The sequence below is a fragment of the Rhamphochromis sp. 'chilingali' genome (genome assembly GCF_963969265.1).
Source record: "Rhamphochromis sp. 'chilingali' genome assembly, chromosome: 9".
Classification (NCBI taxonomy): domain Eukaryota; kingdom Metazoa; phylum Chordata; class Actinopteri; order Cichliformes; family Cichlidae; genus Rhamphochromis; species Rhamphochromis sp. 'chilingali'.
The window spans coordinates 15880869-15908842 of NC_137936.1; the positions used below are offsets into that span (position 1 = coordinate 15880869).

The 27974-nt window shown below is 40.4% G+C and overlaps 1 protein-coding gene across 4 annotated transcripts; it reads left to right on the forward strand.

Moving 5' to 3' along the window:
• Window positions 1–325: 325 nt before the first annotated feature.
• Window positions 326–27619, forward strand: tfeb (transcription factor EB). 4 transcript variants are annotated; one of them, XM_080891381.1, is made up of 12 exons: window positions 8285–8570; window positions 10664–10728; window positions 14435–14539; window positions 15629–15805; window positions 17216–17314; window positions 17432–17620; window positions 18318–18407; window positions 21594–21711; window positions 21855–21911; window positions 22422–22497; window positions 22606–22753; window positions 22851–27619. In XM_080891381.1, exons 3-12 carry the CDS (start codon window positions 14510–14512, stop codon window positions 23421–23423), a joined length of 1557 nt encoding a protein of 518 aa, XP_080747507.1. In that variant the 5' UTR covers window positions 8285–8570; window positions 10664–10728; window positions 14435–14509; the 3' UTR covers window positions 23424–27619. The 4 variants fall into 4 exon arrangements, with proteins under 4 accessions (XP_080747508.1, XP_080747507.1, XP_080747509.1 ...); XM_080891383.1 differs by having other exon boundaries at window positions 21861–21911; XM_080891382.1 differs by lacking the exons at window positions 8285–8570; window positions 10664–10728 and adding an exon at window positions 326–503.
• The last annotated feature ends 355 nt before the right edge of the window (window positions 27620–27974 follow it).

The following is a 27974-nucleotide window of genomic DNA, read 5'->3' on the forward strand; positions in this document are numbered from 1 at the left end:
TTTGAGCAGTGTGCCACAAAGACTGACATTTGTTAACGGAAGATCATCAACAGGCTGCACAATGAAACAGTCATACCAGATTTTCCTTTCGTTTAGTTCTTTGAGTGCTTTTGTTGAACGACTCGGAACTAACTTTGCAGTCAACAGGCATCACGTCACTACCTCAAAATAGCGCATCTTCTGGTTTACGCGATGTAAAAACTACATTTCCCACAAGGCCGTTTTGCGCTTTGCCATTGGCGGTGGCACAGGTGACCGCGGACGCTCTGAGTTGTGACAACTTGACCGTCAAAACGAAAACAAATTGGCTAAGTGTCATCGGTTACACACGCGCTGTCGGTGTGTGGAAATACGGGGAAAGTCAAACCTTTTAAACCTTGGTTTAAAACTCAGCTTGTGATAGTTTCTGACGGACTTGGTGCCAGAATATATAGAAGTGGCCACGCACTTTTTTTCCCTCCTGAGCTTGACTCTTATTTTGTACTGTCTGACCTTCAGAGCGGGTAAGTTAGATTTCACCAACGCTACTGAAACTGTTAGCCTCTGCTGAACCGCTGCTGCCTCTAGAAACCCCGTGAAAAGAAAAGACAAGTGCGCGTTTCTCTCTTTCAACGCAAACTTGGGCGATTTATCGACTTAAAATGGAATGGATTAGATTGAACTAATTATGTAGCCCTTTTGGCGAAATAAAAGGCATAATTTCATCAAATTAATACAAAAATGAATTGTGCATACAGGCTACAAACAGAAATTATACAGGACATTTGTTCTACTTACGTAGTTTTGCCGCCTTGAATATATTTGTAGAAAGATTTGAGGTGTTCATGACACATTTCAGAATTTATTGCGTTAAATATTTTTTTACGTGTAGTTTTAACCATAATTTAAATATAAAGACACATTTGCCATTGTGATGAAGACCCTGGAACCACTAGTTTGCAGTGCGCTGCACCACTTTTTCCCTTTTACTGTCCTCTGCGAGTCTGCTGGGAGTTGCCTCTCTTGCCATTTATAAGCTGCAGCCAGACCGGTATCAGTAACAACACCTCAGCCTTGGGGTATGCTGCTATGTATAAGTCTGTGACTGTACAGACTGTATTACTGCTCTGCTTGTTAAAGTACTTACCTTTAAAGGTATGCAAGGTGCCAACGTGATGAAGGCATCCCTGATTTATGCAGCCTTTCCTCTCAGCACAGAGCGCTATTCCTATTTCCATGTGTGTGCGCGCATGTGCTGTATGTATGTTAAGTGGAAAGTAGAGTTTAGCATGACAGTTGCTGTCTGGTAATGCAGCGATAATAGTTGACTCTAAAGGCGCATGCGTGGTTGGGTTTAACAGTCGTTTCACCGTGAAGTTTTAGCTTGCTTTTTCTGGACTGTGGTTAAACTGTTTGACCAACAATTTACTTAGATAGATATGACGTTCCCCAACTAAAGGTGAAATAAATTTAGATGAAGCAACTTATTTTAAAAAAGCAGATTCACATCAGCAGAATAATGTTTAGCATCAGCAACCCCTTATTTATTTACCCAACACCTTGGCTTCACATACTCCCCCTCCCCCCCATCCAGACCATGGGTGCAGTGGCTCAATGCCCCCCTCCTGCCTGAGAACATGTTTGCGACTCTATATTACACCATCAACGTTTGGCATAAGACTCTCTTCTCTGACCCTTGGTCTCTGCAATCATACATACTGTTCCCCAGAGAGCAAAGTCGCAGTGGAAATATCAGCAATCTGTTTGTATCATCTTTTGGGTTACTGCTTAAATTCATTTGTCTTTCCAGCTTCCATCCTTTCTGCATGTCTAACAAATCTGTGAAGCTTGGGTTAAGGGGAAATGCAGTGGGTTCCTTTTATTTGCGCTTGCCTTGAATCACTTCCAGTAAAATGAGTTTTGCGAAAAGGCATCAATGAGGTCAGGGTTCATCGTGATACGTGAATATATGCACATGGGTTTTGATATAGAAGACAGGGAGAGCTGTGAGGCAAGAGGATGTCTGTCTACATGTTACTGAAACACAAAAACACCCACAGATAAGTATGCATGTGACTGGATTTAGATCCGACTATGGGAATAATGTATAATTTGAAATATGCTTGATTAGAAACTTTCTTTTTTCCTTCTGCCTCTGTCTAGTTTGCCTCTGACTCTCTTTGTTTCTCTCTCATGACTGTGACCATGACTCTGTAACCAGTCAGAAATGATGAAAAAACTGGGCATCAGCATGGACAGATAGCATAGCTGTAACTAATCCAGTCTGCATGCCAATGAACCATTTTAATTGAATTATTGCCTTGTAATTTTATCACGTGCCTTTCGGCATGTTTACATAACGGAGATTATACTGCTTATTAGCTAAACTTTCAAATAAATGATGGATTGCTGGAGATATATCTACATAGAGTCAATTGATATTGAAACTAAATTTATAAGATTAAATGTATTCATGTGCAAGGTGTCTGTGTAGCTGTTTATACTCCTTTTGAACAAGTGTAGGCACACAGATAAGAATGGGACTGAAGGTCATCGTGAAACCAGCAGGGTTATGTAGTGCACACAATACGAGAGGGGCCAGGGTTATTAAACGCACAGAGCTGTCAGGTCACTGTCAGCAAGGTCAGAGGTCACTGGTCACAGTATGCAGAGCAGCAGTAACCCCTGATAGACTGACTGCACTCTAATTCTCTCCAATAGCACAGCTGCCACCTGTTCAGACAGAGCAGCACAAGAACCCAAAGTTGTGATGGAAACATCACAGGAAATGTGACCACATCAAGTATTCTAATTAAGATTTCATTTTAGTATTTCTGTTCCCTGATTTGTGTTCAACTTGGCACAGAAAGGCACAAATTAGTACAAGCATTGCATCCTGTGTGTGAGAGGGAGAGAGAGAAAGATGTTTTCGGCCTCATTGGGTATGTGTCTGCAGTCCGTTGGTGATGGGATTAATTTTCTTCAGGTAAACATAGGCAGGCAAGGTGTATACACACACACACACACACACACACACACACACACACACACACACACACACACACACACACACACACACACACACACACACACACACACACACCCTTGCACTTGCACACTGAGACACACAAGCACAGTGGCTCGGTTAAATGGATGTACTCTAGTGTGAAAGAGCATCAGGTGTGTGTAAACACAGCTTCATGCGTTTGCCATATGGACAGTTCTCCCATGACCTACACAGCTTTCTCAGCTCTTGTCCTATCCTGGTGGTTTGTTGGGTTTTCCTTAGAGATAATAATTTAAAAAAGGCAGACAGAAATATAACACAAACTACTGCATAAGCTTTTCACTGAAGCTCGGAGTTTTTCTAGAAAACCACGGGAATGACAGCGTTTCATGTGCTATATGACAACATGACCCATGATCTCCCAGAGGTAAGTGTGGGTGGGGCGTTTTAGGGCATGTGCAAAATGTGTGACTCCACTTCCTCATCTTATCTTCATTCCACAGTTTCACATCCTCTTTTTTTAACTGAGAGACAGTAGTGACAGGCTTGCTCAGTCTCATTTCTCTCTGTAAGAATCGCTGCTCATCTGCATCTGTGAGTTATACACAACTGGGCAGCTGCAGTGTGTGTTTCTACAGTTTTCTTATCATTGTGAACTGCAGTGATCAGTTGTAGTTGGTAGATGTGTCTCTCTTAAACCTCATCTCTTACAGTGGCCCACAGAAAATGTTACAGTTACCTTTTATCTCCTTATTAAGATGTTTTTCAGAAATATTAAACATAAAGTTGCTGCACACTTAACACACAATGTGTGTGACATTTGAAAGTTGTTCACACAAATGGGAATGAATCAGTTATTGTGTTAAAAGCTTTTCTTAATAAAGGAAGGTATGTGTAGTAAGTGTGTTTAATGAATATGAAAGAATGTCCTTGGTAGTTTCACTTCTTTCAGGAAGCTAACAGTTGAAGTGCATTGTGAAATTAACACAAAAAATATAGATTTCAAGGTTCAGTGAAGCACTGATGATAAAAGATAAGTGTTGTATCTGCTACTATTTAAGTTGTGCACAAACTCTTTCCATTTATAATCGTCTTCAGTGCTGTGAAAAGTAGTTCCAGCTGAACAGTTCAGTTCTTTACTAGGAACTTTCACATGTACTCCACAGACTGCTTCCTTAATGTTATGCCCTGTGGGCTCCTCAAACAGGTTTTCATAATGTGATTCCAAGTGTTGTTGCTATTGACTGTACTTTGAAACCACTGGTGATTTGAAAACACAAATCTGCTTTCTCAAGATTATCTCACCAGCATTTTTTAGCTTAGATTTCAGGCTAGTTTTAAGGCATAAAAAAGATCCAGGGAGAGTATTTATTGACTCACTGATGACTCATGATGACATATTTATCCATATTGGATGCATAATGGATGGATGCATCTTCTGCCTTTGACTAATTGTCGTTCGGAAATGGCTGATATCCCAAATTCCTGGAACTTATTATCATCTTGTGTTGACCTTACTTTTTCATCTAGGCTCAGAAATGTTCAATCCTCCTCAGCTTGTACCTTTTTGGGGTCGGGGTGGTCATACTGAGCTCCACAGTGGCGTCACATTGCTTTTCATGTTTGTACTTGAAGATTTAAAACAACAATATTTTACTCCCTCAACAGCATATCTGATTTAAATTTGCCCACTATCCCCTTCAAGGTCAGCTCATTGTGAGGTGCTGTAAGTGTTCCAGCACTCCTGCTCCTGCTAAGCTTGGATCGCTCCTTGGAAGTCCCATTTTGACCATTTCTAGGCATGCATTTGCAGTGCCCGATAACAACTGTTCAACTTGAATGTCATTTTAAGGAAGAATATGGAGTCAAACGGAGTAGTTCTGATTGTAAACAGCTCAAAATGAGCTGAGCCTGTTCTCTAAGTTCAGGTAATTTGAGCCAAATTTTCACTGACAGACATTTGACCTTCAGGGACAAATTTACAGTGACAACTTGTGAATTAAATAAAATGACATGGACCTGGTGGCGCTACTCACCTCATGATCTCCCTTCCACTCTCCCATTTAAGACCACTGTTCGGTCTTTGTGTCAAAAAAGAGAGGCCAGTGTCCCAGTTACCCATGATGATTAGCAAAATGATAGCTGGGTCCGTCTGACTCAGAGGTTGATGTTTGCTGTTCACGAAAGTTTGAGGTTCATGATGAAACTGCAGACAAGCATGGTACTTCCAGGAAGTGATTTAAAAATAGCAGGACTGCTGGAAATGGTGCAGGTCTTCACAAGGAGCCAAAATTAAATCTGGTATATTTTATATGCCTTATGGATTGAGTTCAAGAACTTTCTTTGAATTGTACCTTGTGCAGCTTTCAGTTATGAATTGAATACAAAAAGATACTCAAATTCCAAGTGATTATAACTTGATTCCTTAGATATTTTCTTTCCCCTTGCATTATGCTGTATGTTATATAACCTGAAGGTGGTTGGCTTCTCGCTGTCATTCCCAAAACACTGGCATATTCAGTGTTTTGGGAATGACCAGGGAAAAATCCTGAGTGAAACAAGCATGTATAAATTAATCCTAGTAATTTAATAGCTGCGTTTTTGTTGTTGTTGTTGTTTTTGTCTTTCTTTCTTAGGGCTGGTAATAGTCTATGGAAAAATCTTTAGATTATTCTTTGATAAAGTTATATACAGCATCAAGCTGTGTGTGGGTGTCTTTGTATAGATAACATTCCTTTGTCCATACTGTTTAAATAAAACTTGTCTCATTTTTGATCAGAGGACAAGAAATGCATTCTGATCGGAAACGCAGTCTTGTGCACATGTACAGGCACGTTCGGTTACTTTCCATCACTAAGTTTTTCAAGAGTTTTCTAGATTGCATTACAGCGATTTGATTTTTTTTGTACTCAAGGTGGTCATTAAGTTTGTGTGTGATAGCCAAAGTCAAATTAAGTTCACTCACTCACTCACGTGTGTGTGTGTGTGTGTGTCTTTGCCTTATCTCTCATCTCATCTCTAGATTGCCTTCCATTACATTTTCCCCGCATATGATGATGTTCACCCATGCAAAAAGAAATGTAGTGTAGCTGGTTGCTGGTTGGTTAGTTACTGTACTACCCACTCTTAAATTCACAAACAGAGACCACTACTTTTGTTTTGTCTATATTATTAGTGTATATTTTAAATTCTCCAACAAGAAATGGGATTGATTTAAAATAAACAGCTATTTGCTTCATACACGGTGACTGGAATATCATGACGTCGTTGCCTGTAAACTGTAAACGTGTATATTTCTTCAAATTAGAGTTGTAATATCCCATATAATTTATAGCATGTGACAAGTATCATTAAACCACAACAACACTCCTATTAGTCATACACACAGCATGGGGTCACCTCGGGCCAAATGATGTTATGTGCATAGTCGGGAAGTGCTGTGGGTTCTGTTTTTTCTTTTGTTTTCTTTTTCAAAGAGTTTCAGTTATTTAGTGTTTTTAACGTAAAGCAACTCTTACATAAGTGAATATTGGTTTCGTCAGATGCTGTGGTCTGCAAAATCTTGCAAACATCACTTTGGTTACCAAAAATATCATGTGTCATGCTGGTATAGTGGTGTGGCGCCACCTTCTCCCTTCCAAAAGAGATTTTAATCACAGCAGACTTCCTGGTTAAATAAAGCTTAAATGGATTTAAAAAAAGAAAGAACCCCCCCCCCCCCCCCCCCCCAAAAGAATGCATTTTAAAGTTCTAAAATAGTTATATTTTATTATTTCTTGATACATCTTACACAAAAGCACACACAGGTGAAGTTACAGGCTACATCCAGCTTCTCTGACTTTCCTGGCATATTTACGGCCCTGTTTTATCCTACATCAATAGCACACAGTATAGGTATAAGTGAGCATAGCCAGGTCAGACTTGATTCAAACATATCAAAACACGTGTTTTAGACTTTCAGCAGAGCCGCAGTACTGGTCTTTATAGAGTAGACAGTATCTGGCCCCAACTGTAGTGACTGAGGCACTAAAAAATGGGAAACTTGCGTATCGACAATGGAGAGGGCCTTGATTGGCGTATGTATGTTTGCGTCAATGTATGTGAATCCTTGAAAGGCCGTTGTAAAAGGGTACAAGGCTGTCATGGTCAGAGATTTTTTTCCCCCCCCTACTCCTACTGAAATTAGTTACCATTGGTAGCCTAGAACGCAGTTTCTCTGGCCAATAAGCTGAGGACCCTCATGGGTCCTGCCCCTGGACGAAAATAACCCAGTAAATACACTGTGGGCACTATGAGAACTGGAGCTGGCCTACTGTTTAAAGCTTTGTGTACAAACAAGGGATTCTTGTCAGCTGGGTGCTGCTGAACCATGCTGGCCTGTGTCCTCCTCTGTTGTGTTAGGAACAACTAGCATAGTGGCCTGTTTTTCCTTATTGAGGCATACAGGGTGTGGAGAGGTTGGAAGTGTTTGCATGGAGGGATGTAAATAACTGGGTTAGATACAGTGTTATTAATTGCAATAGTCCTTAACATAAGAGATTTTCAGATGAGTTTTGATGTTCTTTACTGTCTTATAGAGAGCCGCCTTCAGGAGCCATTCATCCATAATATCTCATTAATGACAGAAATACATGGAATACATTTCATATAGGTTTAAGTTTGCAATACTCTGCTGCGCTACTTCAGAAAACGTAAACCCTCATTGGAGGCAGTTTTTTGCTGGTCAGATCTTATGCCTGTAAAGCTACCACTAGTGTTTCAGATGTTTATTTGGATCACATTTTAGCTATGTGTGATGTATCCTGTGTGTGTTTTTTTTCTAAACATAAATTAAATCATACCTGAATAATGCAGAGATCACAGCTTTAGAAATCCATGGCTGTGTTTCATTTATTAGAAAAAGTCAGAAAGCTGTGGAAACAACACTGAAAAAATGCAGATCATCAATGTTAATGTTTTTGTGTGCTTTTTTGTTTGTGTGGTGTGGTTTTAGTGTGTGGGTGTTCAATTAAAGAAGTAAATGTGCTGATTCATTGCCCCATAGGTCATAAAAACACAGTGACCTGGTAGATAAAATAAGGAATTGCATTCAAATTGCGCACGCATATGTGTAGGTGTTGCTGTATGCAAATATTGTGCACTGAATTAAGAAGAGAGGCTGGACTGAGGAGGAGCTGCCCAATGGAGGGAGAGAGAGAGAGAGAGAGAGAGAGAGGGAGAGAGAGAATGAAGAAACTAAAAGAGTTAGCTAGACACAGGGATCTCCTTGTTGTTGGCCCAGACGATTGCATTCAGGGTAATTTAGGGGAAGAGGAGGGAAACAGCAGGAGGAGGAGGACGTCTAGGAAGCTGAGCTGGTGGTTAGAAAGGGGGCAGAAGGTGACTAATAGTGACTGACACTGTACTTTAAGCAGTTCTGTTGAGGAAGGGGTGGCATCACAATCAGTGGAGCAGCACATGTAAGCTCTGGTTGGCTGAGCAAGCAAACGGCTCATGGTCTCTGTCAGTGTGTTTACTAACACGTGGAGGAGCTCATTTCACCTGGATACACTATGCTGTCTTTGGAGTAGTTGGAGAGTTTCTGGTAAGAACCTGAAGTTTAACTATACTGAACTATATCCATTGTTGTGTGTGTTTCGTGGTGCCTGGCTGTTGACAGCTGTCACCCTGAGTTCTGTTCGTGCTTACTATGAAACATGTCTGAACATATTATGTGCAAAGTATTTTTGTAAGAGGCAGAGGAACAGAAACACTTACAGCAACAGAAACCACTTTAGATCTGGTCTATTATGGCCCAATTTTAACGTACTGTCTGTGACTTTTAAAAAAGAAAAACTAAAGAAAAACGAAAAATATGATTGAGCAGCTTTGAAGCGTTGTTTAGCATTGTGATCGATTATGGCAGAGGGCAGTTAATCTTAGCTGAACTGCAAGCATAAAAAGAAAAAATGATCAGTGGAGGCCAGACTTTCAGAAGGTTTTCTGTGATGGGTTATCCTCTAGTTTATAAGTTAGACTGCACTACACCTGCTCTTAGAGATGCTGGATAAAAGTATTATAATTTGCCCTATAGTGCCCTACTGTCTGTGTTTCACTTACATAATCTCTATATGGCTTGTGTATAATTCAGGTCTCGTGTCTGTTTAACCAGTTTGGTTAGATGAAATAGCTTAACTGATTTTAGATTAGACAGCGTTTGTTTTATTGTAGGTTTTTTCTTCCCTTCCTTCTAGGAGTTCAAGTGCTGTATGAGAGTGGCTGTCAGTGTCAAACAATTGCAAAGTTTTTGGTGTAAACTGTTCCTTACTCCTAATTTTAAAAAAAGTCATGGCTTAAAAAGTTTTCGTTTTTTCCATGGCTTGCCTGGCAAGGAAGTTGCTTCACCGCCAACAGAACTAGGAGTTGTGAAAACTCATGGAAGGAAAGGGGAAGTAATGCGTTGTGGTTTTTATTGATGATGCTGGCTCATTGTCCTTCCTATATCTCTGTGTTGTACAATAGATACTGCGGAGAGCCTGCTGTTGTTCTTTCCGTGCTTTTTTTCACAGTACTCTCTGCTCTGTGATCACTGCAGCTGAGATTCGCTGTGCTCAGGGTCTCTCTTGAGCGACTATAAATAGGCTGTTGAATGTGACAGGCATTGTGATTCAGGCACAGTGTTGATGAGTTATGGTGATTCATTTAGATGACCTTCTGAAAGTTAGCCACTGAGTAGAATCACTCAACCTTCGCACTTCATCTTGGTGAGGAGATGGTAATAAATTACACAGATGTTTCTATCCACGTTACATTTACAGTCTTAAGACTCCTGACTATGTTTGAGTGGTTATTTTGCATCATATATACTCTTTGTGTGTGTGTACCATGTTTAGATATCTTTGTGATGACCAAAAATTGGAACGCTACTATACTTGTGGGGACCACCAGTCCCTTATGGCAACAAAATGCCCGTCCCCACGAGTTTGAAGACGTTTTTGAGACTCAGAATGTGGTTTTGGTGTCAGGGTTACTATTAGGTTTAGGCTAAGGGTTCAGGGATTCATTTTTGATGGTTAGCGTTAGGGTAAGCGGCTAGGGAAAGCAGTATGTCACTTAGATGTCCTCACTAAGATATTAAAAGTGTGCGTTTTGTATATGTGTGTATATTAGATCCCTTTTAACTCTAACCATGATATTGTGCAATGTTTTGATATTTCCTTGGGTGTGCATCCCTTTTCATAAAAACCTTTACATCCTTGACGCTCTTACTTTAATGATTAAGGTGTTAAAATGACTGGAAACCAGGTATAGGAAATGCAGTGCCTGAAGAATGAGCCGAGGTGAAAAAACAACAACTTTCAAATCAGTTATTGAGAATATCTTCCTGTCGCATGTGTTTATACTTAAGCCTCACCATGGTCTGTTGCTTCACTTGCTTCCGCTATGGAAATTCTGCTTTAAGTGTGTGTTGCACACCTGCAGCTCCCCCTTCTTAAATACTTCACTGCTTCCTCAGCTGCTTTTTCACAACTGCCAAATTTGTATGCTTTATTTATAGCTGTTCATTTTATCTGTCAGTTCTCTGTTCAGTTTTACATTTTATAACCAATCATTTCTTCTTTTTCTTTTTGATTGTTGTTGTCTCTTGGTTCTTTCATCCCTTCATCCCATTGGCCATCGACTTTCTCCATCATCCAGACATGTAGTCAGCAGCATAAGCAGAGCACACACTACTTTGTGAACTCTTATTTACTCTCAAACAGGTAATTGTATTTTGTGTGTGTGTGTGTCTGCGTGCTGTTAAGATATCTTTTCATATTCTACCGTCAAAATCATCATGCCAAGTGTTTGTGGCACTGTGCTTCATTCAGAATTAGAAATAAAATCAGTGTGCCTATATAACCCCTGTATACTCTAACCATATATATTTATGTCACAGATATGTTGTGGTAACAGATGAAAATGATCTGCCTGTTTGCCAGTGTGTATTCAAAACAGAGGTCTGTTTACATGTTTTCAAGGGGTCTGCATGAAAACTGGCAAACACCGTAGAGCACTAATACACATGCAGGCTTACTCTTCATGTGCATGCCCTCCTCTCACCTGTACCCGCACCTACAGACAAAAACATGCACAAATGCATGAGGCTACGCACACAAACACAAACACATGAAGAAAACAACAAAAAAACACATCGTAGTTCAGGGGAACATGGTGTTCCTGAAAAGGAGAACAGAGAGCAGGGGTTATTTTAGCCATTAGCACAGGAAGACAGATAACTTAATGAGAAAGCCAGCGTTTGTGTTTTGACTTGAAATTATATTCTTTGGTTTTCCAAGTTTGGTTTGTGAAAACTTTAATGTCTTGTCATGAGGAAGGTTAAGCAGCTTTTGCACTTCATTGTTGACGTGTTGGTGTTCAGAGCAGGGCTAGCCATGTTGCACTTCTTGTCTCTATGCTCACTAACTGTGCAGAACTGATTTGCACAGGTCCTACACTTGCTTTAAATAAAGTTTTACATGCTGTTATGTATATGCAGGTTTGACAACATACATGTGCACCATGCATGCATAGAGGTAGGTGTGTGTGTATGTACACACCCCACATATAACTGCTGGTTGCCAAAAAGGCCCTTCTTGGCTTTGCACAGCCACTTCTAAAAATAAACACTCCACAAATTAACACGCTGTCTCCGAGCACAGGTGCTATAGCCCCACACTGCCCCCACATTAGTGTGTACTTCTGTGTGTACCTGCTATGCTTCTGCCTGGAAGAAAAGCTGTCATCACTCTCTAAGTTGAATATATTACACACGTCTTGGATTTCTTGGTTAGCTGTCATTACCTAGCCATGTTGCCTCCTCACAGATGTATCTGATCAGCCTTTACTTTGACCTGATCTGAAAATGTTTTAATTCACACAAAGTACTGCAGTAACACATGCTTATGGTAGTTTAGACATGAAAGCTGGACTTTGGTTGAGATATATTTGTGTGACTAACGTGGCAGTGTTGGCCTCTGACCCGGGCTTCCTCCGCTCTGCATCCTACTACTGGCTGTCAGTGTTTGAAGTGAAGGGGTTGTGACATTACAGCGTCGGACACACAATAGCTGCTCTGTGCTTCTACTGCGTCACAAATGCCCCCAGTTGATGTCAGGCAATGGGAAGGCCCGTGTGGGGGATCACACTGCCTGGTAGCAGTGTGTCACCATATGATATCAGGAAGTGACATCCTATATGATGAAAATAAGTGTGCAACATTTACAGGACATGTAGGTCATGGATCATGGCTTTGTTACACTGGGTGGATGTATGATACATACTTTGCATGATGAAATGGAGGAAGTGAAATGTAAACATTGCAGCAAACGCATCTGCCACTGTCAGCAGCTTTACAAACAAGGTAGATTTGGAATCCTTTTACTCGTGCATCGGGGATTCAAATGTGTGTCTTTGGGCCATTATTTGTGCCACGTAGCCTGGTTTCTCTACAAAGTAGACCATTAGGTTAAAGTCAAATCTAATATGTTTTTATAAGTAAAGCTTGTGTCTGCAAAGAGCTTTTATGGTCAACGACAACATACCCCTGTGCAACTAGCCCTTGTTATGCACAAGTACACACCTTGAGGACATTTACTACTATCGCTGCAGGAAGGCTCCTTCTGTTGCAGCACTGCATCAACAGCTGTAAATCTTGCAGATTAAAGCAAGCTGGCCTTTAAGATCTGCCGGTTGGCCTGCCCTAAAGTCCAAGTTCTGGCACAAGTGTGTTTTGGAAACTGTATGTGTTTGAATGTGTATCTCTGCATGGGTGTGTGTTTTTCATGTGGGCCATCTAATGGGCACAAAGCAGGCAGTGTGTGCCCCCTCGGTTGCTGAAATGTACACTGTGGACAACAGGCGGCTTCAGTCCTTCTCAATAGGAGCTGCCCTTCTTATTGTACCTCGTGCACAATGAGCTTTTCTCTCTCTCTCGCTCTGTCTTTCTCTCTTTATGAGCATATACAGAGAATGGAGCAATCACATTCTGACTGATGCTGTGCTATTCCATCCCACATCACCGCAAGCACAAGATATTTGACTAGACACTGAGATGTAGCACTGATTTCATCACACCTTTATAAGGGCCAGAGAAGCTTAGTCACGCAGGGGCTAAACGCAAGTCACTGCAGAAGGGGAACTATCAGCCCAGGAACTCCCCAATCCATGCTAACTTTGTGTATGTGAGAGAAAAAAAGCAGATGTTGAAAGGGGTGACGGGTGTTCCCCTCATCTTTTTGCTCACATGATCACTTAAGAACAACAAGACCACATGACTTTGACATGACTGGAAATCATCCTCTATGTGGGGGAGAAAAAAAATTTATTTCCTGTCTTTTTTTTCATCATAACAAAACTAAAAGGGTCAAGTCAGGGTGACACCAGGAGTGTGCAAGTGATCCTTGTTTTTGCATTAGCTGCTAATGTTATGTGATTGATGCGCATTAGGTGTGAAAGTCAAAAGGTCATTGTAGTTGAGGAATTTTGATTCAAAAGATACAGCATGAAAGGTGGATTTTTAAGTGACATTTCAATTTGGGAACAGTCATGAGATGTATGTTTTTGGGGGGTTGTTTATTTTTTATTTCTTTGAAAACGTTGCACAACAGGCAGACAATGAATGGATGGTTAGATGAATAGATTTGAGAGGCTTGGCTGCTGGTGATGTGTCAGATTGTTCACTGATCCAGCTTTGCTTACTTGAGGCCTGATCAGAGACTGTGAATCAGCGAATGCTGTGTCAACTTGGTAAACAGTTTTTATGAGTATTCACCCTGCTTTTAAACATCTTTTAGAAATTGGATTTAGTACAGTTGATTCAGTGGGAACACAGAAATCTTGATTATTTATTTTTTTGAATGTTATAAATGAGATATTGCGTTGGTGTGACTACTACCTTGATTTAACTTAACTGAACAGAGGATTTAATCAACTTGGTTCTGGACTTCTTTTATAAGTTTAAATAGCTGTTTGTCCAAACCTTTACTAACTATTGATAATCTTGTTATTGTCAAACAATTGCATACATATACTAGCATAAATAAGACAAACTAAGGTAAGACTTTTGTTTGTTATTTGCAACAAGAAATGAATGCTTAAACTAAAGTTGAGAATCTGCTTCACTGTTAAATAAACAAAGCCAAAAAAATTGTAACATCACAAAGTCACAGGTCTGTTCACACGAAAGTATTGCACACAACTCCTCTTGTCTCACACCTCCCTTCCTACCACTGATGTTGCCATTAAACATAAAAGAATTAGTTTAATTAGGCTTTTCTTCAGAGGTTAGATGTGTTTCCATAGTCTAGTTCTTTGCAAATGATCTCTAATAGCGAGGTTACATTTTATGTTAATCAGATCATTTCTAGCTTCTTTCTATGTTACTACAATTTTTTCATTTCCCCCCCCCCCTCGTTGTTTCTTTTACAGCTTCCACTACCTCTCGGGCTGGACTGTGGTGCATTAACGTCAGCTCGCCCTCCCCTGCCCCCCCGCCCCTCAGCCATGGCCTCACGCATTGGCTTGCGGATGCAGGTACAACATAACCTTCCACCGTTCAGTAAACAACATGCGGGAGTTTTGCTGGCTATTTATATCACTTTATATTTGTAATGTTGTGCAATGAATTTGAAACGTTTTTTTCCTTTTAAATGTCTCATAGCATTTTGATTGATAGATGGACGTGTCTACCTATCTAGGTTTCATTAGGGCCTGATTTTCACTGCCATGTATAAGGTATAACACAGAGCCAAAAAAAGAAAAAGAAAAAAACAAATTCTTGTTTTTTCTTTTAACTATGTCATCGTTTTTACATAGATGGATATAAATAGACGCTATTAATCCCACAGTGGTGTAAATGCCTTGTTGCAGCAGCACAAGGGTCAGAAAGAAAAACAATGAATTATTTATACACTAAAATATACTAAAAGGCAGGTCAGAGCTGTTGTTGTTGCTTTTTAATGGACATTGAAGCTTTTAAAATAAAGTAAATTTTAAACGGCTGATTATAAACTTTTACATACAAATCTTACAGTTTTCACAAGTCCTCACCGTGTCCCTTTCAGACACTTTGCACATGTACATTTGATAGTCAAACAATAGTCACGAGCATAGTTGGAGTCACTGCAGCCACTGTTGTTGTTACGATACCTACCGGTAGCAGCATGAAACTTACAAATCCCCTCATTCTAACATTGCGTGCTTCGATTGTTACCAGTGAACGGCTGTGGAATTAAAGCACTTTGAAATCAGATGATGATTGGAAAATATTTATTTTATGTGCATATTTTAAAGTCTGATTGCTGACTACTATTTTTGGGAAAATTCCACCTGGAAAAATGCCCTCCCCTCAAATTCAATTATAGCTCGGAAAAACTTTATGAAGTGAATCAGTAAAAAATAAAGATGCCCTTGAACTATAAGCAAAAAAAAGAAAATCAAATTTGTTTTAACTATTGAAGCATGACATATGCTTCATTTGTTTCTATCATAGGCGATTCTGGTCAGCAACCTTCCAAAAATGTTGCCGGTTTCATTTTAAGATAAGATGCAAGCTGGTGTTGGTTACACTGTCTTTCTGGGTGGAGGATAAACGCTAATGTGTGTGTGCATGTTTGTTTCCAGCTGATGCGAGACCAGCTGCAGCAGGAGGAGCAGCGTGAGCGGCAGCAGCTACAGCAGCAGCAGAATGCAGCCCTGCAGTACATGCAGAACCACATGGCTGGGCCACCTGCACCCACCCCAGCCATTAGCACTCCACAACATTACCAAAGCATGCAGGTCCCCATGGAGGTTCTGAAGGTCAGATATTCTTAAGATGCAAATGGCTTATTGTGATAGATATGTTTTGCTGGATTTACTCCCCACACAGCTTCTTTTTGACAGGACCGCTGCACATTATGCTCAAACAGAGTGTAGTAAAATGTCTGCGGCTCCCAGTCCACATGCAAACATGCCAAGAGAAAGCACTAAACGGATTTATGGGACTGTAAAATAAAGAAAACATGTTGGTCGAGTGTTTGAAAAATATGTCTCTATTTATCTAATTACATGTTATAGCAATAAAGCAATGGCAGGAGCATGCAGCTGGAGGTGGTCAGGTCTTCACTGAGCATTGTGGCCTCCCAAACAAGCAGCACTGACACACAGGCAAAAGTCAGGTTTAAAAAGAAAAAAAAAAACTATAAGAGAACAATGCAGAGGCGCGCCAAGCAGGTAGGAAGACACAAAGGGGAGATAAGAGTGGTTTGACACGTTGTGCAATAGGGCAGACAGGAGCGATAGATAGAGTCAGTCAGGGAGAGATAAAGCCGAAGTGACATTTTGCCCGATTCCGGAGATGCTTGTTGTGTGCGTTATTATCTTACATAATGTGTGTTTGCGAGTTTATGGGTTTGTGGAATACTCCATTATATGACATTGTGCATTTTGCAGTGAGAATTCATACATTGTGTAACTCGTATTGAATGCTCCAACTTGCTGCATTGACACTTTACTCCGTGCACATGCGTGCATATGTGGGAGAGGGGAATGGTGTTTATGAAATCACCACAGAGTTTAAAGTTGTCATTGTTCTTTCTGTAGATAAGGTAAGCTTCTCTATCGCTCCCTCTGAACCATACATGTAAATGCATACATGTAAAGAACTGTTGTTGGACCAGGTATTTACAAGGTAAACACAGTACAAATATCTATTGACTGAAAAGTTCACAGTTCATTTAATATAACCCTACCATGGTTATATAACAGAGAGCTGAGGGGGGGCTGAGGAGTCAAGTCTTTCTTTGTAGTAATGGCGAGCAAGCTTGCTCTCTCCTTTATTCTTTGATCTGAAGGAATGAGGCCAGTCCAATGCTCTGTGTGGCCACATCAGAGGATTCAGTGAGGCTTTACTCCTGTAGGCTTTACCACTGACTTAAACATACTATGTCCTAGTGCCATAACTGAGATAATGAGGTCTGAATCGCATATTCTGTGTTATCTTTTTAAATATTATTGGAAGGTAATAAGCTTATATTGTACATTAAATGTATGTTTTTATAATATCCCTGTGTGGTAACAGAAATAAGCAAACTTGCTGTTAGTCTTGCTTTTTGTTGCCACATATGTTGTGACAAAATAGAAAGAAGTACCCAAAAATGATACTTTGAGTTTCCAGCTGAATTAATAATAGAAAAAGAGCTGATTGCATTTTGTTTGTCCCTACTATAGGTACAGACTCACCTTGAAAATCCTACAGACTACCACATCCGTCAGTCTCGAAGACAGCAAGTGAAAGAATACCTGTCAACCACCTACGCTACCAAACAGGTATACGTTTGTCATTTTCTTCAGTCCGTCCATGTAGTATTGAAATACATCTGCCTATAGTATGTCAGATCTCTGTTCACTAATGCTGTAACACTCTCTTTCTCTGTGTGTTCCTAGGCGGTCAATGCAGTAGCGGGGCTAATACCACCCTCGCCTCCCACAAACATGGGACCTGCAGGGGGTTCAGCATCTGCACCCCCACCTCTCCAGTCCCCACACATGCGCACCGAGCAGCTTATGTCTGGCAACAGTGCCCCCAACAGCCCGATGGCCATGCTCAACATTGGTTCCAGCCACGAGAAAGAGGTAGATGTGTGGGCCGACAGTAGCATAAGCATAAACCCATAAACATTCATTCCTGGGCAGGTCATAAAGTACCATTTACAGGATCCAGACTGAACAAATATCCCTAAAATATGACTTAATTACACTCGTATATAAAATTATGAGGGTTGACTATTACCCCCAAAGTAACATCATCTCCACATTTTATGAAAGCACCATAATGATTTAATTGGTCTTTTGAAGGGTTAGAGGAGCATTTTGTGACTGTGCTGATGTTAATGTGTTGTGCACACAGTAGGGACATGGATGAATGTGTTGACTAACTGGCAATAACTGAGAATGGTAATCAGTGGGATTTAAATGCTCCATAATGGCCTTGCACCAGTAATTACAGCTTAAAAAGTGACAGGGAAGCAGCAGAATGGATGGCCCTTTGAACCTGTAAGACTTTGACCTGCTGTGTGCTTTTAGCATAACCACCTCTCTTCTGTCTGTCTCTAATCCTTTTAGATAGATAAGTAGTGTAACATGCATGTCCGGGGAGGTTACAATCAAGTTTCTGAGGCTTTAATCAATTGAGGAGGAGGGACAGCATTTTGTTTTTAGTTTAGTGTTTTCTAAGCATTCAAATGGTGGTTTTGGTTTGCTTCCCTCTCTTAACATTAGATAAAAACAGGTCACAAAAACATAATTAACACTTCTTTTTTTCCCCCCCCAGATGGATGAGGTCATTGATAACATCATCAGTATGCAGTCCAATGATGAGTATTTTCAAAGTTTCACTGATGCTGTCCAAATGTCAAACACAGTAAGTAGGAACAATACATATAACTAAGCTGCATTGCATCCAAACGTATGATTTTATTTACACATTGTGTAAGCGCACGCAGTTTGTTTTAAGGGACTCTTTGCATATTTAAATGGGTCATTGACTATAAAGGCCACAAAACCTTTACGGGCAAATTTGTCTCTGCTGATTTTATGCTGTGACACTACAGTGGTATTGTGGTAACAAAAACAAATAAGTGACGTATCTATGAAATGGTGCAGCAAAAGAGGTTTGGCCGCTCTGCAACAGTCAGAATTACTTTTAAAATAGATTTTTGCACTGAAAACATTACTGCGTCGCGTTATTCTGAAAATTGAAACCAAGCGTTACATAGATTTGTTCTCTGTATTACCACATGATTCTATAGCTTGAATGCACCACCTTAAAATAAAATAGGGAATTCCCAAGTGTTTTAATTAAGTATGATGTTCTCTGAAACCTGCGACCACTTCAATTCCAGCTCTGTCTGTACTACATGAGTCACAGAGCTGGATATGCCAGGTCATCAGTACTCAGACTTTTAAGTGCTTCCTATAATCATTGTTCTTGTGTGTGAAAAATGGCTCTCTTTATGGCAGTTGTTAATGTTCTTAGTTATTCTTAATGTTATCGGGTATTGCTTTGTGGTCACTGTAACATTAGTGTTTCTAAGTAGAGTTTTCTCTAGATTTGATTCTGTATATTCTCATACGCTAACAATGTTTAATTGACTTAACATTCTGGCCCTGAATGATGTTGGGCATAATTAGAAACTGTAGGGCGGACATACCAGTTGGAAGACTGTACAGTACTTTGTGTTTGAGGGAGCAAACTCAGAAAATTAACAATTAAACTGGCAGCAGTTAGAGTTCAACTTGTTTACAAGACATTTGGAACGGGGGGGGGGAGAAGGGCGGGAGGAATAGAAAGGAGGAGGGAAAGGGGGGCGAGGGCAATTTGTGTAAGGGGAAAACAGGCTGAAAGTCCAGTTAGGGGAAAGTTCACTCCTGTTTGGTTGGGAGCAGAGGTAGAAGAGAGAAAGGAGCGGAGCTGCCGTGGTCATTCTGGCAGCACAGGAGCGGCAGTGCCATTCAGAGCTGCATGTGCTGCTTGTGCCTTTAGAGGGAAGAAGGGAGCGCCTTGGCACTGTAGGAGAAGGAGTTAGAGGATGAAGGAGATGAGTAAGACGTATGCAATTGTGGAAGTTATTGAAGGAGAACAGATTCAACTGGTAAGACAATGAAGCACTCTTGTTTATAATTCTTTGAGTTTTGGTTGGGAGTTGTTGGATTCCTTTCTTTGTCTGAATGAGTTATTTGAACCACAGTGACTCTTAAGTCCCAGCCTTGAGTGCCTGATTATCAGAAAGAGGAATAGCAGGGGTGGTGGCGTGGTTTTGTGTGCGTGCGTGCGTGCGTGTTTGTTAGCATGTGATGGCTGTTTTCTGCTGGACATGAATCAAAACTGTTGCACATTTAAGCTAATTTAAGATTACTCCTGCAGGGTGCACTCAAACATAAAGGTTGGCGGGACTTAGCTTCTGCATTCTCAGACATATTGTGTAGTTGTCCAACGTTTTCCCTGCTCCTGCAGCAGGTAGACAGGGAAACCTACAAAGTCTCCTGTTGCTTTATCTGATACTCATGTCAAACACTGATACAAGCAGCCAATACTGTCTTTTTCCTTCTCTTCTGTGAAACAGTTAAGCTTTTAGTAATTAATTCTGTACACATACATCTGACCATCTGCGTGCAGTGTCTGAGTTAACTGTGAGAATCCTGCATGATGTGTTTAATTGCTTAAATCACTATCACACTGATAAGGTGAACCGTGCTGATCAGGTTTAGATTGATTAAGTGAGAAGCCAGCACAATAAACTACCACAGGCAGAAACTCAGTGATAATCAAAATGTTAAAAAAAAAAAATCCAGCTTTACGCCCAGCTGTCAGAACAGTGTGCGTGGAAGTCACCTGCTAATCCTAATGGGGATTAAAGCAGCAAACTCCATGGAATTCTTGGAATCTCAAAGTTTAGCAAAAGTCTGGAACACCCCTGAATGCCAGGCTCAAGTGAACAGTTTGACTTGTGCGTTGCTCCACTGAGCCATACTGAGTTCAAGTAGAATTTAGTCTTCAAATTGAATTAAATGGGCCTTTACTGGAGTGGAGAATGAAGGTGGTGTTTCCAGTCAGAATGTGGTCGCTGCAGAGGGACGAGGCAGGGAATTTGGGCTTATTAGAGTTGTGTGTTTTTGATTCAATAACTCAATCTGCCCAGATTTGTAATCGTGACAAGGTTTCAAATGGGCTTCTGTCTTCTTCTTAATATGATGTAGAAATTTTTAAAAAAATGTTACCTCTAGAAAACGGTTAATGCTTGAGATCCTACAAATTAAAAGTCTTTGGTATTTAACAGTGTGGGTAAACTTCAGTTCGGTTGATAATGTTATCATTTAAGTTAAAGTTTTACATTTCATATATTCTTTAGATCTTTTGTAAGAATTGTAACAAAAAAATCTAACTTAAATACATAGGTTTGCGTTTATATTAGTGAGTGAATATGTTTGATCTCACAGCTCAGACAGTAGCCAGCAGATTAAGCTATCTCATCCTTTGAGTTCTTTATCTTTCAGGCCTCATTAGCAGCGTCATATTTGCCCTTGCTTCAGGGAGTACGACACGGTTGCTTACAAGGCATAAAAAGTTCATCACGCTAACTAGATTGTACAATTAAAAGGAAATCACGTCTTTTTAGAAGTCCATAGCAAACTAAATCACCATTGTTATACAATGTCTAAAGTGCAATAGTGTGGAGACCACTGCACGAGTGTGAGTTCAGGAGCTGGTGAAAGCAGAGGAGAGAAATGAGCCATAAAGACAGATAAGATAGATGAGGTGATAGTCAATCATTTCTGTACTTGGCAGGCTGTTCTCAGGTGTGATATTACTGCATTATCTGCTGCTATCTGCTCTTTACATCACAATAAACATGAACAGTAACTTTATAAAGGTACTTACTGAGATGTTAGAAAGTCAGGTTTACTTAGTTTTCATTTTGATTAGTTTTTTTTTAATTCAGAAAATTGAAACCTTTGCTCATCTCCTATTTTTACTTTGCAAAGTATTTGTAAGATACTATGCATTTTCTAAATGCATGTGTGTGTGTGACGTGTGTTTCCTTTGCAGCTCCCTCTTTCTAGCAGTCACCTAGATGTGTATGCAGGTCCTGGCATGAAGGGTCCAGCCATTGCTATGACCAGCAACTCCTGTCCTGCCAATCTGACCATCAAGCGAGAACTCTCAGGTGCGAAAGATGTTACAAAGTGATGCAGATTCTGTTGATCAGTGAAAACGTAGCGTGCGTTTATTGGCACTCTTGATAAGCTGTCTTTTTTGAGACGTGGCGCTTTCTCAGCCATTAGTTAATCACTTTTTGTTATTGCAAAGACGCAGAAGCCCGTGCGCTGGCCAAGGAGAGACAGAAAAAAGACAACCACAATCTGAGTGAGTCTTTCCCTCAGAATGCTATTTCCCTAAATCCTTTTTCCCTTTTTATTTTCTCACACTGATAATGTGCAGGCCTTCCGAAGAATTTGCACGTACCACATACATGCACACAAAGCATAATCTTTCCGATGCAGAAACAGTGTTATACGGCCCATGTGCTGATTTAGCTGACATAGTCCAACTACTGGGTGGATGGTTAACCTGGTAATTTCTGCTGTCCTTGCACTTAGGTGTAATTGCCTGTGACTGTGTGTGTGTGTGTGTGTGTGTGTGTGTGTGTGTGTGTGTGTGTGTGTGTGTGTGTGTGTGCTTAAATGTTTGCTTCTCTTTACACTTTTTGTATATTTCCAGTATCTGATCTATGCTATACATACTTAAAAAGTAGCATCTGTACAATTTCCTGTTCCTTATTTTAATGCCTTTGATTCACCTGCACAGTGATATTATCTTCAGTGTGTTTTTTCCTTTATGCTAATTTCCATTGGTCTTATCATTCTTCTGCAATAGTTGAAAGGAGGAGGAGATTCAACATTAATGATCGCATTAAAGAGCTGGGCACCATGATCCCCAAAACCAATGACCTGTGAGTTTCTCTTAGTGCACCATGTTTTTAAAGTAAATACAGATGTTGAGTAGTTACTGACATGAACTTACAAGTGAAAATTGCCTGTCTGCTCCCCTGTTTGCTTAGTGATGTGCGCTGGAACAAAGGCACTATATTGCGGGCATCTGTAGAGTACATCAAACGTATGCAAAAGGATGCACAGAGGACAAGAGAAGTAGAGAACAACTTCAAAAGGATGGAGATGGCCAACAAGCAGCTGTTGCTGCGCATCCAGGTAACACATTTGTACAGCACATGTCCAGAATCATAGAAAATGAATAATAATATTAATAGTAATAAAATTGCTTTTGTTCTTTCCCAACTGTCTAAAGGAGTTGGAGATGCAGGCTCATCTGCATGGCCTGCCCAGCAACTCTCCCTCTGGCCTGAACACGGGTGACATTATGGGTTCTTATATAAAACAAGAGACCAGCCTAGAGGAGAACCATTCTCACCCCCAGGCACAAGCACACCACCAGCACCAGCATCTACCCCATAACCAGGCTCATCCCCAGGCCCAGCAGCACCAGTTCCTCTCCCACACACACTTCCACCCTCAGGGCCAGGCCCAGCCCGAACCCAGGCAGCTGCCACCAGTCCCACAGCATCTCCAGCCTCAGCCTCCCATTCAGTACCCAGCTGTGGGCAGCTCCCAGCACTTTGACTTTGCCCAGTCGCTGGACTTGTGCGATGGGATATCAGGGTTTTCAGATGGCATGTCTGGGCTGGGTGACCTGGGTGGACTTGACGTCCAGGCGAGGAGAGGCGACCTAGGTTTCCTTATGATGGACGAGCCTTTGTCCCCTATGGGTGGAGACCCGCTGCTCTCAGCGATGTCCCCTGAAGCGTCTGTCGACTCCAGCCGCAGATCCAGCTTCAGCATAGAGGACGGAGACATAATGTAGACAAGCATGCATTCGCTCAGTCAAACACACGAGGTTTCGCATAGATTGTAGTAAACATAAATATCACGTTTGCAAAACACAAAATGCGTACATTACATACACAGAAATGATTCAGCCCCCAGACATGACATCATTTATATCACACAGTTTCAGGAAACACCAGTGACACTCCTTTGTGGTACATTTAACTTCCCCTCGGTGTTATTAGAGACAGTACACATTCATCACAAACATTCACGAGCGTATAAACCGACACGCACACATACACCTACACACATAAGTGCATGTGAGTTTAACTGAGCAGCTTAAAACTTTGCCCAACACACTGAGCATTTACAAGGTGTGAACCAGCACTGCCAGGTCAGGAGTTATATGGCACAATTGGCCTTGTTTCCATAAAGGTGGCCCTGAATCATAATTGCACAAGGGACAAAACACCCAGTTAATTAGACTGCCATTATCAGATACAAGAACAAACCAAGTGCATCATCACACACGAAGAGGACAAGTTATTTGCCCCTAACATCAGCTCCTTTTAGTAATCATAAACGATTGAATGAACAATAGAGAACAAAATGGAAATGGCTTTATGGCCCTGCATGCATAATTTATCTTGAGGGGATGCAGTGCAGTCACATTGTTCCCTTCCTCAGGCTGTTAGTTGGCCTCAGGTTTTAGCCGTTTGGTGTTGGACAAAACTTTGTGTTAGCCTGCTCAAGTGTCTATATGTATCCATATCTTGGGGAATATTGCCAAAAAAAACCCTGAAGTTTGCTGCAAAAGGTGGATAATTCAGCTTTTAGCAAAGGCCTTTATATTTACTTGTCGAGCTGAAATTGTCATCTTCTGAAAAAATGCATGCACAGGCAGTCACGTAGCGTTGCCCACCTTTTATTTTTTAGCACCTCCAGCACTGTCGCAATCTTTACTCAACACTGTAAAGTCTGTTGACTTTGGAGTGGGGGTAGAGAAAACGCACTGGATGGCCATCAAAAATCTGAGGGCCATCCATTTCTGTGAGGTGTCAAAACACTCAGGTACTGTAACAGAATACACAAGCAGGCTTTTAAATAGAAGTGGATGTTAACCTGAAATATGTCAGGGCTGTAACCCCTGTCTGTTTGTGCCTTTTTACTTTTGCTGCTCCTCTTCAAAGGCACGTGTTTATGGGTCGGAGGTCTTCAGCTTTGACTCTGTATCACATTCATCTATACCTGTAAATGCTTTAGAAGTTGCTTCTGCATCAGTGTGACCTTGTAAGCACAGGAGATACAGTGATTTCCTCCCACTAAGTGACCTTTTAAGGTCTATATATAGGGCGAGGTGAAAGAAAGAATTGACATGTTTAAATAGTTTAATAGTTTGAGATACAGGATATGCAAAATTGCTGGCTTTGTCTGTCTGTTGGTGTCGCCATTCCGGTCATTCAGGCATTGGTAATTTATTCATGTTCCACGCTGTTTCATCCAAGCGTCACCCAAAGCAAACCTGTGTATTCATTCAGACGTGAAGCCAAAATGTTAAGGACCTGTCAAATTAATGGAACAGAGTGCATGTCTGAAGGAACTAGAAGTGTTAGTTCTGTCTGTCAGCAGCCGTAGGCTTGTCTTTATGACATTAGAACACACTTGCATGTATTTGTGGTCACACTCACTTCACAGACATGCACACTTTCACCACAAACGATCACTTAGGTATTACAGTACTCACAGGCAGGTGTGTCCATTTTTTTTGTTTCATTTTGTTTTTTTGGACACTGATGTGATTTTTATTATTTTTAGCTGTGTACCAAAACATATTCAAGTTACAGTTACAAGGGGTTAAGGTGCAGATTGTCAACTTTATTTTGAGGGGTTGAACAAAAATATTGCATTTACCTTCAAGAAATTACTGCCTTTTTTTATACACTATTTTCAGGGAGGCAAATTGATGTAACTGTAAATTCAGTTCTTTAATATCTTGTTGAGGTTCCTTTGCAGGCAATGACTGCCTTAAGTCTTGAACTCATGGACTAAAGCAGGGATTCTTCCTGTATTTTCTTTCAAAACTGTTCATCATCTGCTTTTTTTTGCCAAACTTCTCCGGTACATTCTTCTCTTTTTTTTTTTTTTATCAGAATGTACCGAGCTTCCACTGCCTCTCTCAAGGTTTGTTTTGTTTTTGTACCCTAAGGCCGATCCGTTTGACTTTTTGAGCAACAAATTCCAAATGCAAATGCCACAGTTGAAATCATCTCCAAGACTTTTTATCTGCTTATACAATGAAGAAATGACTGTGTGAAATGGCTGTAATTCCTCACCGGCTGATGCAATATTTCTGTTTAGAGTCTGCACTGTAATAGCGTCTTTTCTTCGAATCATTTGTTGTGACTCGCAGAGGCAAGATTGTGAAAAATGTGCCACTGTCCACATATGCCTGGAGGTAACTGTAAATGAACACAAAGTGGAGTGAGGCAGTTTTTCAGAAGAGCCCACTGCTTCACTCTCTTGCCTCGAGATTCACATGAAGCTGCCAGCTGCAGAGGTAAAGCTCAGGTCTGCTGTTCAAACTGTCACCCAATGGTGATTCATTGCTCCAGCTGTCAAAGTGACGACTGGAGCAGGTTGTGCTCAACCTGTGTCGTATCTCTGCTGTGGTAGACCTGGGGCTTACCTTTGATTGATATAGTTTATGATCAGAACAGAAATCTATTTAGTGAACATACTTTCAAGGGGGTTTGTTTTTGATTAAAAGAAGTGTCTGTTTTCTTTATTATTTAGTTTGTTTATTGTATTTCCCAAAGCACTGAAAGAAATGACATTATTGTTTTTACTTTGTACATGGAAGAAATATGGAATAAGATTTACTTCAGATGTTTTATGCCATTTAAATGTATTTTATTTGTATTTGATATTTTAGTTCTATTTTAATTTTATTCCGAAACAACCCTTTCTTCTCAGAGCCATATTCAGGAGGTGTACTGTACAGGCATTTAAACAATGTTTTAACTGGAGTTGGGGAACCATTTATAAACTTCAAGATTTCAGCTGATTTTAAAAGAGATTGTGTATATTTCTGATGTATGATTGGGATTTTATTTATCTCTCTTTTCACTTTGAAATTTGGATCCAGACATAGATGAAGAGTGATTTTTTTTTTTTTATCATTGGACTGAAATCAAGTTGCTCATTTGATGAATGTAAAGGCTTACCAGTAGTTCTTGTCAGACTGAAGAACATTGTTTTTATAGTTTATTTTTTTGCCCTACCTGCCTCCTGATTTTCTGTCTTTGGTTTCCATGGAGACTGGAAGCTGATTGACTTCAGTTAAACTAGGCCAGGGATTTGTGACTCTCCTGACGTTGTACCACTTTTTGTCATCATCCGGGGACGAGCCTTTTCCCGTCAGCTACAGTTTGACTGTTGTTGTTCAGTCATCCAACTAGAGCTTCTCAGGCTCCCTTTATTTTTCCACTAGAGGGCGCTCTGCAGAACAAAGGGGGAAGGTGGTTGTGAATTTAATGACGTTATAAAAAAATATTTTAGAACCCATACACTGGCTGAAAGTTTTATTTTCCTTTTGTTTTTTCTGACATGAGAAATGTGTGTGAGTGTTACTCACAAAAAAATATTTCTACGCAGCCCTTATTTTAGATAAAAATTAAAATACCCCTTCATTCCAAAACAGACACCACAGGTTTTGCCTTCACTGTGACGAATGAAAGTGTCTCTAAATTTGATGCTTGCGTGTGCCATTAGAAATATTCTATGTGCAACTTTTGAGTAAGGTGGAAACTTGAAGCATGCAATGCAAATCCACTGATAATGGACTTCAGCCTTTAGCAAAGTCAGTAGCATATTGTATTTAGCAGTTATTTTGAAATGAATATATGGCGTATTCACACATTGTGGATTTGTCAGTGGGCAGGAGGAGAGATTTTGTTTGTATACTCTGTCACTGGGTTATTTATTAAAAAATAATCATTCAAAGCAGTATTTTTATATCATCTTACAAAAAATATTTTAAATTGACATGGTAAATGGGGTAAGAAATATGTGTACACTTTGTATCCCTGCTGAATTTTGGCCAAAAAACAAAGACACAGCTGACTGAGAAAAAATGGATATTTGTTGGTACAGTGTCATTGAAGCATGGTTATGTAACCTACTGACCAATACCAATGTAAGACAATGACTACAAGTGAATTATAGTTTTATGTGCATAAATTCAACTGTCTGTGCCTCGTTTTTATTTGTGTGTGTGTGACTATCGGAGGCTGATTAGAGAAGCAAATTTCATCATGTGTCCACCAGGGAGCACCAGAGATCTACAGTACCACCCCCACCCCCCACCCCCAAAACCACAATCCAGGAGTCTCCTTCAACTCTGCTCTCCTGTAACACTGTCACAGCGGACACAGAAAGGGCTGGGCTGCCGTGCAATTAACCTTTTTAAATGCTACTTGAATAACTAATCAAAAATGTTGCTTCTTCACAAATACCAAGCAGCATTATTTTTCTCTTTTCAAAAGAACAGCAGCAACTGTTAAGGATACTGATTGGATATTTTGGC

Excerpts from the sequence above, each read along its gene's own strand:
- tfeb (XM_080891382.1), top strand. The coding sequence starts at position 14,510 with ATGGCCTCACGCATTGGCTTGCGGATGCAG. Across the intron at positions 15,806-17,215 it reads TCCCCATGGAGGTTCTGAAG|GTACAGACTCACCTTGAAAA; the intron begins GTCAGATATTCT and ends TCCCTACTATAG. Across the intron at positions 21,912-22,421 it reads AAAAGACAACCACAATCTGA|TTGAAAGGAGGAGGAGATTC; the intron begins GTGAGTCTTTCC and ends CTTCTGCAATAG.